This window comes from Barbus barbus (assembly GCF_936440315.1).
Source record: "Barbus barbus genome assembly, chromosome: 18".
NCBI classification, from domain to species: domain Eukaryota; kingdom Metazoa; phylum Chordata; class Actinopteri; order Cypriniformes; family Cyprinidae; genus Barbus; species Barbus barbus.
Genome location: NC_136746.1, coordinates 11093352 through 11105420, shown reverse-complemented (window position 1 = coordinate 11105420; position 12069 = coordinate 11093352). Strand labels below are relative to the sequence as shown.

General features: G+C 40.1%; 3 protein-coding genes across 4 annotated transcripts; all 3 read right to left on the bottom strand.

Annotated features, from left to right (window-relative positions):
• Positions 1-99: 99 nt before the first annotated feature.
• On the bottom strand, positions 100-5061 carry LOC306884254 (serine protease HTRA2, mitochondrial-like). 2 transcript variants are annotated; one of them, XM_079439988.1, is made up of 8 exons: positions 4422-5061; positions 3706-3952; positions 1617-1811; positions 1491-1523; positions 1170-1278; positions 1014-1083; positions 824-919; positions 100-733 (listed from the first exon to the last, which is right to left on the bottom strand). In XM_079439988.1, the coding sequence occupies exons 3-8, from the start codon at positions 1743-1745 to the stop codon at positions 568-570; spliced, it is 603 nt and encodes a 200-aa protein (XP_079296114.1). In that variant the 5' UTR covers positions 1746-1811; positions 3706-3952; positions 4422-5061; the 3' UTR covers positions 100-567. The 2 variants fall into 2 exon arrangements, with proteins under 2 accessions (XP_079296114.1, XP_079296113.1); XM_079439987.1 differs by having other exon boundaries at positions 3748-3952; positions 4422-5052.
• Positions 5062-6189: 1128 nt separating this feature from the next.
• LOC306884266 (small ribosomal subunit protein mS26-like) lies at positions 6190-8007 on the bottom strand. Its single transcript, XM_079440004.1, has 4 exons — positions 7610-8007; positions 7296-7442; positions 6833-6956; positions 6190-6633 (listed from the first exon to the last, which is right to left on the bottom strand). Exons 1-4 carry the CDS (start codon positions 7828-7830, stop codon positions 6499-6501), a joined length of 627 nt encoding a protein of 208 aa, XP_079296130.1. The 5' UTR covers positions 7831-8007; the 3' UTR covers positions 6190-6498.
• Positions 8008-8464: 457 nt separating this feature from the next.
• LOC306884048 (neurofilament light polypeptide-like) lies at positions 8465-11972 on the bottom strand. The gene is made up of 3 exons (XM_079439686.1): positions 10857-11972; positions 9876-10000; positions 8465-9706 (listed from the first exon to the last, which is right to left on the bottom strand). The coding sequence occupies exons 1-3, from the start codon at positions 11832-11834 to the stop codon at positions 9646-9648; spliced, it is 1164 nt and encodes a 387-aa protein (XP_079295812.1). The 5' UTR covers positions 11835-11972; the 3' UTR covers positions 8465-9645.
• Between the last annotated feature and the right edge of the window lie 97 nt (positions 11973-12069).

Sequence of the window (12069 nt, the reverse complement as noted above, 5' to 3'; positions counted from 1 at the left end):
TTGTGGAAGGCTTAACACAATGATACTAATTTTTAAGATGAAAGTGTACTTGGTCACATTTTCTGAAAGCATTGTGAATATATAATCATCCAAAAACATTGATATTCCAATGTTTTATTGTGAAGTCACAGGGGTTTGTAAAATGCATTAAAATACATTGAATACAAAAAAATATTGGAATAAGAGCACGCATTTTTATTATGGCAGCCAAATGTTCATTCATCTCATGATAAACCCGGTTTCACACAATTATCTAGAAGTATTCCTTCAAAAACAATACTGATACAGTGTAGTTTGAGGTCACACTGATATTTATCCAGCGTAATGCTCAGAATCATCCACACTAATTCATACACTTCCAAAAAGAGTGAACAAACTGCACAATTAGAACATTTTGTCTACACAAGCGTCCAGCTTTTCTACTATACTGTTCAGCCCTATACATTATTACCTTCTTAAAACATCTCCCAACTATAAGAATTATTCAAATCATCTTTCGCTTCTCGTTTCTCTCTCAGCCGAACCATTTATTTATCTCTTATTTATGTGCCTAAGCTTCACGGGACGTCACTCTGTGTGTTCAGGGGTCATGTGCAGCATGAGGAGGTCAGCCCCCCTCCGGACCACCATGTTTAAGCTGTCACTTGTTCTCACAGCGTTATAGATCTCCTCTGATGAGTTCACCTTTGACCCGTTTATCTCAACAATAACATCCCCTGGTTTCACTCCAGCTCTGTGAAACAGAAAACAGGAAATTACATTGATAATAGGAGGCCTCTATCAACAGAGCACAGCAGTGTGGGGTGAGAGCAGTGCTGCTTACCTATTGGCTGGAGATCCTATAATAACACGATGGATGAGAACTCCATGAGAAACATCAGGGAAGGACACGTCACGCATCTTCAGCTCTTCGATTATACTGAGAGGGCGAAAACACCATTTAAAGTTAAAAAAATTACACAGTGACTATCTCACACACATTTAGGGTCTGTTATCAAAACACAGATAGGCACCTGGGGGTCAAAGTCAGCATCATCACTCCAATGTAACGCCGTTTTGATCCTGAATCTCTGAACCAGGATTCTGAAAACAGCCGATACACATAAATCAGCGACCCCAATACAAATGATCTCACTAACAAGAATGAGAAGGTCAAGGGTCATTCTTACTCTGTTTGTCTGCCGCACGCTCAAGGAAGATACGGACTCTGTCTGAGGGAATGGCGAAGGAAATCCCTGCAGTCACTTTCATGGTATTAATGCCTATGACCTCACCGTCCTGAAAGTTACAAACATCACATGTTAGTTCATATCACATGCATTGCATCACATGACCAATCAGTATGTTCTCAAATAGATTGATCAGGTAGACAAATATGTCATTAGTCAAATGACCTATAAATGAAATCTGACCTGCAAAATTAAACATCTCAACTTCCTTGTTTCTAAAACCAAAATGTACCAGCGGTATGTTGTGTAAATGTGACTCACCAGGTTTATAAGGGGACCTCCTGAATTTCCAAACTATAAAATGGAAATGTGATATGAATTATTTGATAAATTAAATGAACATGCAATTACACCCAAATTCTCTAATGTCATCTCCTGTGCTCTTACATCTATGGTAGCATCAGTCTGGATGTAGTCAATGTTGGAGTTGGACAGGCCCAGTTCTTTACTTCCTCTATGGGCAGAGCTGACGATTCCAGATGTGATTGTGTTTTTAAGAGAGAACGGGCTCCCCATGGCAACCACAAACTCACCGTGACGCACATCAGACGACTGGCCGAGACGCAGCGTTGGGAGGGGATGCTGGGATGAGACGAAGGGGGAAGAGAACAGAATGAGACATACAAAAATTTGTATGAGTACATATACAGTGGTGTGAAAAAGTGTTGGCTCCCTTCCTGAATTTTTATTTTTTTGCATGTTTGTTACACTTTAATGTTTCATATCATCAAACAAATTTAAATATTAATCAAAGATAACACAAGTAAACACAACATGCAGTTTTTAAACAAAGGGTTTTTTTATGAAGGGAAAACAAAATCCAAACCCACATGGCCCTGTGTGAAAAATGGTGGTGGTAGTGTGATGGTCTGGGGCTGTTTTGCTGCTTCAGGACCTGGAAGACTTGCTGTGATAAATGGAACCATGAATTCAGCGGTCTACCAAAAAATCCTGAAGGACAATGTCCGGCCATCTGTTCCGGACCTCAAGCTGAAGCGAACTTGGGTTCTGCAGCAGGACAATGATCCAAAACACACCAGCAAATCCACCTCTGAATGGCTGAAGAAAAACAAAATGAAGACTTTGGAGTGGCCTAGTCAAAGTCCTGACCTGAATCCTATTGAGATGCTGTGGCATGACCTTAAAAAGGCGGTTCATGCTCGAAAACCCTCCAATGTGGCTGAATTACAACAATTCTGCCAAGATGAGTGGGACAAAATTCCTCCACAGCGCTGTAACAGACTCATTGCAAGTTATCGCAAACGCTTGATTCCAGTTGTTGCTGCTAAGGGTGGCCCAACCAGTTATTAGGTTTAGGGGGCAAGCACTTTTCACACAGGGCCATGTGGGTTTGGATTTTGTTTTCCCTTCATAATGAAAAACTTCATTCAAAAACTGCATGTTGTGTTTACTTGTGTTAACTTTGATTAATATTTAAATTTGTTTGATTAAAGTGTGACAAACATGCAAAAAAATAAAAAAAAATCAGGAAGGGGGCCAACACTTTTTCACACCACTGTATGTACACACACATTACCATATACATTTACATTTAGTCATTTAGCAGACGCTTTTATCCAAAGTGACTTACAAATGAGTACAATGGAAGCAATAATAAATAAAAAGAGATAGAATAGAAAAAGAATAGAGCAAGCTAGTGGCCTTTTTTTGCTTTTTGTTAATTGTCTAATAAATAAAAAGAAAACAAAAAGATATAATACAAAAAGAATAGAGAAGCTAGTGTTAGTTTTTTAAAGAATAGAATTAGAATAGAGAGTGCTAGAGTTAGAGGGTCAAATAAAGATGGATGGGATATGTTATTAAAAGTAAAGTTAACTTTTAACTATAAAGTTTGGGGCCTCTTATGTGCACAATACAGTAAAAATCCAGTCTTCAGTGTCACATGATCCTTCAAAAATAATTTAATATTAGTGCTGTCAAATGATTAATTACATTCAAAATAAAAGTGTTTGTTTACATAATATGTGTGTGTACTGTGTGTACACATACAGCATATATTTTGAAATTATTTACATGTATATTTATAATCCCATAATTTATATATATATAATTATATTTAATATATAAAAGTACAATTTTGCTTAAATATATACATGCATGCGTGTGTATTAATGTGTACATAATAAATATACACAGTGCACACATATATTATGTAAACAAAAACTTTTTTGAATGCGATTAATCATTTGACAGCACTATTTAATATGCTGATTTGGTGCTCAAGAAACATTTATTTTTATTACCCATGTTGGAAACAGTTTTTCCTGCTTAGAATTTTTATGTAAACCATGACACTTTTTTCAGGTTTATTTGATGAATAGAAAGTTCAAAAGAACAACATTTATTTGAGACAGAAATCTTTTGTAACATTCTAAGTGTCTTTGCTGTCACTTGTGATCAGTTTAATGCACCTCTGCTGAATATGTATGCCTTTCAAATTCTAAATATATATCACCTCAAACTTCTCCACAGTAGTACATTAAAGCACCACTGGTACCTTAGCACTGATTTTGATGGTAGCGATGTCTGCAGCCTGGTCGACATCCTGGACCGTGGCGTTGTATGTCTCTCCATTGGTCAGTTTAACACGGACACCACGCTTGTTGGCGACCACATGGGCATTGGTCACTATCAAGCCATCACTACTTATAATGAAGCCAGAGCCATTCGAGATGGGCACCTCACGGCCAGAAAAGGGGTGTCTGGAAAAAAAAAACAGCATATAGTATGGGACATCCTAAAACGCTTAATGTGACTTAATGTACTTAAACACCGACCAGGGAAACCCAAATTTCTGTCAAACCTTACTTGTAATAAACACTAACTACTGTCAGAAGAACAAGCCCTTGTTCCACAATATAAAGTGAATAATATCACGTTAAGCGTTTTAAAATGTCCCTATAGTATGTCACAATACCCCACAGAACTGAAACTAAATCCCTATATGTCAGATACAACCAGTTCACAAAGAAAGTCCCTGTTGAGAAAAACAACTTAAACAAGCCTAAACTGGTTTTCTGGCCTCCAAGACAAGTCAGGGTGGCTAGTTCATCAGACGGGTTTGTCAGCAGCTTGACCAGAATGTGAGACTCATTTAAACCAGCTCAGAGACTAGTTTAAGATGTTTTCAGCAGGACTGGAACGGTTTCTTTGTATTTATGACAGACTCACCGCCCAATGATCTCGATGTAGACTACAGCAGGTGTGGACTTCTCAACCACATCTGCGATGAAATTATACTTGTACCGCGGACTGTCAGGTTTAAACGGAGAGGCACATTGGACCGTCGGGAGTAAGCTGTCAATTAGCAAATTCCTGACCGCGACTGTCCTCTGTAGGGCATCTTTATTGTCCTCGTCTCTTAATGAATACAGTGCTGCTCCTCCGAGTCCCAGTCCTAACGCTGCTGCTGCGGCCAGACGAGAGCTGCGACCGCCTCCTGAACCCCGAACTGAAACTACCGCTTCATGTCCCTCTTTACCTGAAGACGAGGTAGACAAGTGTCCTAAAGGCCTTACTGTCATCACATCTGGCTGCCGACCACTGTCCCGGAGACATCTCGTGACTGTCCTTAAGAGACATCTATTAACATGTGCTGCTGCCATGTTGCATCAGATCAGATGTATCGTAGAAAACACTTAATCCCGATGGAAGCAGGACATCACTGTGTCAAACACATTATATATTAGCAAAAGTTTCTGTGAAAATGTATTTAAAATCTTCTTTAAATATGAACAGTGTTCTTCACATATGCGCGCCTGTCCTCGGCTCTTCTGTCTGTAGGGTCGGTGACTCGGTGACTGACTGTACCGGAAGTAGTCGAACGCGTCTGCCCATGTATGGACATGTAGATATCGCTGCAGCTTCCGCTCATGGTTGCCAGGTTCGTGGTTATCCCGCGAATTGAGTGTTTTTTTTTCCCCCGCGGTTTAAAGAGGTTTACATATTGCATAATTATAATCGACTGAAATACGTGTTTTGAAATATTTTACATTCTACCAATAACAAAACTGAGTTTTGTGATGAAAGGGCCTTTGTTCTCCTATATGAAAACAGATTATTTATGATTACTACTAGTGATTTTTAAGTTGAAAATGTTTATTACACATAATAGTGACTGTAAATACGTATTTTAGGTATGAGTGTGGCATATGTTGAGTTTTGACATTTGAATAGGGTCATTGGGTTTGTTACACACCTGGCAACCCTGTGGGAGACTCCTATCTGACAAGCCACATAATTCGTACATTTTTGTCTAGAGTGACAAGTAAAACCTTACTTATCAGAAATATTATGTAGATATGATTAAGTGATAGTGTAATAACTGTAATTTCATCATTAAATCTTTGATTAATTTGGTGTTAAACTCTTGCTGAATTTAGAACCGCATACTACTTTTTTTTTACCACATCTTTATATAAATAATATGCTATATCATTATATTATTATAGAATGATTTACAGATCTGAATTGAACATCTATTTCCCAGTTAATGTAAGATGACGCAAGAACGTAAAAGTTAAAATACTATTCATGGATAAAAATCAGTATTCATATTAATAACCTATAAATATGGGCATTAGGAGTAATCCTTGTAAAACTGGTTGGTACCTGCTATAACTTGGAAAATGCCCTTTTTTCACATTTGAACCAGGCTTAAGTTGCTGAAGGTCATTTTTATGGTTTCAATTAAATAAATAGTTTATTTTTATTTTTATGAATGTATAGTAACTGTTCCTATTGTGACATGCCTTCAATTAAAAAAAAAAAAGAAAATCATAAGGATTGTGAATATTTTACCTCAAGAACAAACTAAAAACATGCTCTTGCTGACGTGTGTAAGTGTTATGGCTACATAAGCACTTTTGGCACTTCCATTGTTCTACATTAAAGGTAATTAGAATGAATTCAGCACACACTTACTAGATTTTTTTTTTTTGGGCAATTTTAGATGTCAGGACATTTGTTGGTGCATTTAGTGTATGAACAATTTTGACTAGTGAAGACCATCTTAAGAAGACTGTTCTAAGAGACTTTAGTATATTTGACACATTTTGAGTTCCTCACATAGTACACACACACACACACACACACAAAGATATCACTCACTACTTCCAATAACTCAGGGTCAGAAAGCACTCATATGAAACGGTTTTGAGAAAAACATTTTTTTGTCCATACAGTTTAAACGATGACACTGACAGAATATATTTTATGTATATTGTAGGTATTTTGGTTTTTGAAATCCTTATCGCTGAAATGCAGTCCGTTTGACAACACGTCCTTCTTTATCAATGGCAAAGTTGTAGCTTTTCGGGTTGTCAAGAGCCTCTTCAATCCGCTGATCTAGATTGTCCAGTGTGATGAAGTCCTTTGCCTCTTCCTGAAATACAGATGAATGCAGGGTGAGAGAGGGGTTAAATCATAAAACCCTATCTGATCAAATATAACAACATGAATAAAGCATCCTTTTTAGAAATGTATAAAATATCTTCAGTTTGTAAATCAATCAAATAAAAATACATGACAGCACTACTCATGCATAGTTTAAATCTGAACAAAATTTCTGTAAAAGCACTCACCTGAAGTAGAAGAATTTGTCTTTCTTTCTCTTTAATGTAGTTCTCCAGCTCTTGCTGGCGTAAGATGGCTTCTTCTCTCTTCTTCAGCTCAGCGGCCTCAGCCTCCTTCTGCATGCGTTGCTCTCTTGAAGACCAGATGATACACATTCATTTCAAACAGCAACAAGATGCAAGTATATCTGACTGCATCCCTCACCACCATAAATCACATCACTACAAGTTACACCCCCTAAAACAAAACAGCCAATTAGGGAATGTCATCAGAGCCCCTAAAGGGGGGAGTAAATTAACTGAAAATGTACTCTTTAACTGCCATGCACAAATCTTGTGCAGGGATAGTCAAGTGCCCATTCTCACCAGATATGTAGGTCATCCAAGGACTTTTTGGCTACTGTAAATTCAGATATACTGTTTTCAGCACACTATTTTGGACGCAGCCAGTGAATGACTAAAAATGACTCACCTTATTTTAAGCATTCTGAGGTTTTCAGCATCATTCAAGGCCATCAGTGACCGATGCTCTTCTTCCTCCCTTTTAGTTCTTTCCTCTGCCACAGAACCAACCTCCTCATCATATTTCCTCCTCAACATCTGCTCCTTGAACTCAAGTCTGCATGCATAAAATGATCAGTTGAGATTATCAGTCTCAAATGGCTGAAGCATCAACTATGATAAATAATAAAAAGTGTGAGCTTGGTAATCAGAAAAACAGATCTATTCACTGGTGACTGGACATCATAATCAGTCAGGAAATGGTTTATTGTCATGCAGTCTTACCGCAGGGCTCTTAAGATCAGATTGTATTCAGTGTATCGCTCCTTTAGTACAACCATCTCTACTGGATCCACGGGAGGGGGAGTCTTGATCCGTCCCAATTTTGACTTCGCTTTGGGGTCTGTGCGAGATTTTCTTCCCCTGACAGTTTCGACCAAAACAGCAGTACGAGGAGAGAGAAGACAGACTGCAGGAGCATGACACCTCGATAAAGCCCGCAGCATGTTGAAGATTAAAGCGAATTATGATTAACGTTGAGCGTCTATGCAGAACATACAGTCAAACCCTAAAGGAATTAAGGAGTATAGTATTATATAGTGACAGATTCCAGCATGGCTACATAACATTGAGCATCTTCTCCTAGGCCGCCATGTTCTTGAACTTTAACCCCGGATTGTTTCTTTTACTCGATCCAGACTGAGATGAAAACAAAGCGCTCTCTGCTGCCGCGCGCTGGCAGGAAGTAAAACTGCGAACAAGGGATAGGGACAACAATTTATAGTTATATTATTTTTATTGATTGATTGATTGATTTTATTTTTTCTGAATTGGACTTGACAAAACGTACGTTCAGTAAGTAACTCAGACTGAATCATTAATGTGTCTGACTGATTCATGAGGGTTTTGTTCACTCAAAAGAACCACCTCAGAAGGGTCAATTGTTCAGGAAATGGGCTACACTGATCATGCTGCATGCTCTTGAAAACTAAAAGAATCAGGTTTGAGTCATTCATCATAAACCTGCTTATCCATTTTTCCAGCTTAATGTGAAAATGTTCCAAAGAGGTTAATGGGCAAGTTTTGGATATCTGGACCTCACTGCATGTCTTGCACACAAACACACACCAGAGACGTGCTCCAGAAGAGGTGCTGTTGCTTTATTCAGCTTGTATTTTAGGTGCAAACATACAGCACCATTCAGTTCAGAGACTGTCATGATAAACAGACTCGGTTTCTTGTTCATTTTCAAATTACTGATAATTGACATATATTGTAACTTAGATGACACAACAAAAGCAGATGAAAGCATGATAGTTGTATTTTAACCATGAGTCTAAAAACTCCAATTCTAGAGCTTTTATTTCTACTCTTGACTTTCAGTCATGCTTTTATCAAGTCAAACACTGTAAATGCTAAAGCAAAAGAATCAAATATTCTCAACCAAACAAACATATGAGAAGCGGAACACAGACATATAGCAAATTAAATATTACTACAACATTTACTAAAATGAACACATTCTAACTGAACTAACAGAGCTAAAACTTAACTGTTGCACTAACTACATGTAATCTAAAGAGCCAGGGATGGTGGACAGTGTCCTGTTGACTGATTCTTAATTTCTTGGTCTAATGTCGGATTAATAAATTGGCTTTAGTCCATTTCTAGCACCCAAAGTGGGCTGAGACTGAACAACGATTCACCTCAGCAAACAATTGGTTAAAAGTTTGCATATGGGGATCAATGCCCAATCTGAGTTTCAATGGGTGCTGGGAATGAAACATAAAAAATGACAATTTAGTGAAAACTTTTATTTGCAGATCAATATAGTATTCTTTAAGTTAAACCATCTAAGGTCCTGCATGAGAATCTGCCAACATGACACTGAGCTCTGGCTGAGTGAGTGCTACCCTTAGCGATGTCTCCAAGGTGGTCATTTGTCCATTTTCAAGTGTAAAGAAGAAGGGGGACCTCATTATGTGTACCTCTTGTGTGACACAAGGGCTCGTTTGACTTTATAGCGATGATATGCTGCGGTTTAGTTTCATGGTTAGATGGTAGAATTCGGGTGGAATTAACTAAAGAACTAGGATCGGAAGTAAATGTAAAAGTTATGGATATGGATTTGGCAACAAGGGTCTTAAATGGTGGGTCCAGGTTAGTAGGGTTTTTGGGGGAATAAAGTTGATTTATGTGCATCTCTTTGGGAAGGTAATGTATTTGTTAGTATGTTAGGATGTTAATGTGGGTCTGACTCAACAGTATTCAAAATATGAATATGATGAATGTGAGTTACTAGGGTTTTGTGTTTTAGGGGTTTAGGCTAGGGCTGGTAGGGTGGAATACGTAAATCGAATTTCTTCTCCCTCCAGGAGTTTCCTGTAAATACAAAAATAAATTTAAGTTCAAAACAAATCACATCATATCGATACTCATTTGTGATCCAACATCAAAGTTACTCTCGATTCTTTTTGAATGCACACAAATTGTTTTAAGTTTAACTGATTAAAGAAACTGCAAGTGTCATACTCTCAAGTAGCTATATTACCTGTAAGCTGCAATCTCAACATCCAAAGCCATCTTCACGTTAAGCAGATCTTGATACTCCCGCAAATAGCGTGACATTTCCTCTTTTGCATCCGCAATGTCCCTCTCTAGGTCACTTATCCTCTCCTAGAAGTTGTTCAAACAAAATTTAAAAGCATAAATTGATGCTGATATGCTTCAGCGTTCCTATACACACTGTTTCTGTGCCAGAGATACAGAGTAGAGCAGAACTTCATAGATCTTAAAGATTTTAGTCAGCACTACCATTCCCTCTAGAGTCAATCTCATCTGTCCTGTCCTACTCAGTTTGTCAATCATGACTCAGCACTGATGGAATGAGTCAGCATCAGTAACATTTCTGCAACTTTGGTATCACTTGGAGCTTACAATGCTAAAAGCACAGCAGAAATAGTTTTGCATCAATGCTGAGACTCTAGAACAGTAAAGGTCAGCACACTGGACTTGTCATAGTAAAAGCAAATTTATAGTCTTTGTGTCAAGGCTTTGTCCTCAACAAATAAAGGAAGCACGGACTTGAAGCAGAGAAAAGTCCCAGAATTGTACCTTTAGGGGTAACACCAGCTTGTCACTGTGGCAGTTCCCATTTTTGTACCTCATTTACCCCTAAAAGGTTGACAGTTGTACCCAACATATTACTACTCTTAGGTACAATTATGCACAATTTAGGGGTAGATAAGGTACAGAGTTCTTCGTTTAAGACTACTGCCCCAGTGACAAGCTGCTGTACCCATATAGGTACGATTTTTGGGCATTTTATATGAGTGTATTATGCCCATCGACACAAATAAGGATTGTTCCGGTTATTTTACATTTCATTAATCTTCTCTTTTATAAAGAATGTGTCTGCAGTCAATAGCATAATGGCCTCACTTCTAAGAGTGTCTCTAAATAGACATTTATGTGGTCGTACTGCATACGTGGTGCAATTATACTTGGATTGATTGCTGCTGGTGATCTATACCTGGTACTTGGTGACCTCAGTGTTCTGCGTCTCCTCTAGCTCCCCTAGTTGTGCATTCAGAGAATCGATGACATTCCTCAGTGCCTCGACCTCAGCCGAACGGGACTGCAGCAGCCGTCGATACTCAGCGGTCTCCTCACGTACCAAGCGCACAGCCTCCTCCTGCTTATCTGTCAGCTCCACTACGCTCGCCACCTTCCCCCGGAACCAGGCTTCAGCGGTCTGCATGTTGCGTCCAGCCAGGCTCTCGTACTGTGATCGGATCTCTCTCAGAGCGGCCGACAGGTCAGGTCTACTTGTGTCCAGCTCCACGCTGAGGCTGGCAACCTGTAGCTGGACCCTCAGCCCCTCCTGCTCCTCCGCAAACACTTGCTTCAAGAAGACCAACTCCTGTGCCAGGGAGACCACGCTGGCCTCGGCATCACAGCTGCACAGAGCGACCTGACCCGCCTCCTCCCGCAACTTCTGCACCTCTGCCGCTGCCCGGCCACGCCGCCGCGCTTCTTCCTCCCGGCGCTCGTGCAGCTGTGTATGCGCCTCCCGCAATTTCTCTCTCTGCGCCTCCATTCGTGCTTTATTCTGGGCCTCTTGGTGCAGTTGCTCCCTGAGGCCCCGTACCTCCTGTAGGTAGAGCTGCTGCACACGGGACGGCTGACTCTGCCTGCGCCGCAGGCCCTCCAGCTGTAGGAGCAGCACCCGATTTTGTTGCTCAAGGTGTCGCACCTTGTCGATGTAGGATGCGAAGCGGTTGTTCAGACCCACCAGCTGCTCTCGCTCTTGGGCCCGCAGGTCCAGCAGCTCTGCGTTCACTATGCTCGCCTGGCTCAGGTCACTCTGCTCCCAGCGCTGCAGCGGCTCCAAACGCGTCGGCCACCTGGAGGATGACAGTGGCCCCCGGGAGAGCCGGTAGGTTTTTCTGCTGGAGTGGGAATCTTCCCATCGCCGGGAGAGGGAGGAGATGAAAAGGTCAAAGCTCATGATGCAGGATTTTTTTTTGTGTTGCTTTTTGTTTGGTTTTCAAATGATATTGATGTTTTGTTGGTTGGAGAAGTTTTCCTCTTTAAGTCCCCCTTGTTCTGCACACCATTAGTGGAGATGAACCGGCACTGCACCAGTTCAGAAATGCTGCAGAGCAGTGTGCTTTATACAGGACACACATACACACAAAAGATCCTCAGCCAATCAACAGCTCAGCAGTGTAATGATGCTGCCG

Bases quoted from the DNA above. Each gene is read 5' to 3' on its own strand.
- LOC306884254 (XM_079439987.1), bottom strand. From the start codon at position 4,855: ATGGCAGCAGCACATGTTAATAGATGTCTCTTAAGGACAGTCACGAGA. The intron at 920-1,013 runs GTGCCTATCTGT...TCGCCCTCTCAG, and splicing joins ATGCTGACTTTGACCCCCAG to TATAATCGAAGAGCTGAAGA. The intron at 734-823 runs GTAAGCAGCACT...TCTGTTTCACAG, and splicing joins ATAGGATCTCCAGCCAATAG to AGCTGGAGTGAAACCAGGGG.
- LOC306884266 (XM_079440004.1), bottom strand. From the start codon at position 7,830: ATGCTGCGGGCTTTATCGAGGTGTCATGCTCCTGCAGTCTGTCTTCTC. The intron at 6,957-7,295 runs GTGAGTCATTTT...CTGGTCTTCAAG, and splicing joins CTCAGAATGCTTAAAATAAG to AGAGCAACGCATGCAGAAGG. The intron at 6,634-6,832 runs GTGAGTGCTTTT...TCTGTATTTCAG, and splicing joins GACAAATTCTTCTACTTCAG to GAAGAGGCAAAGGACTTCAT.
- LOC306884048 (XM_079439686.1), bottom strand. From the start codon at position 11,834: ATGAGCTTTGACCTTTTCATCTCCTCCCTCTCCCGGCGATGGGAAGAT. The intron at 10,001-10,856 runs GTATAGATCACC...AACAACTTCTAG, and splicing joins CTGAGGTCACCAAGTACCAG to GAGAGGATAAGTGACCTAGA. The intron at 9,707-9,875 runs GTAATATAGCTA...TTGTATTTACAG, and splicing joins GTTGAGATTGCAGCTTACAG to GAAACTCCTGGAGGGAGAAG.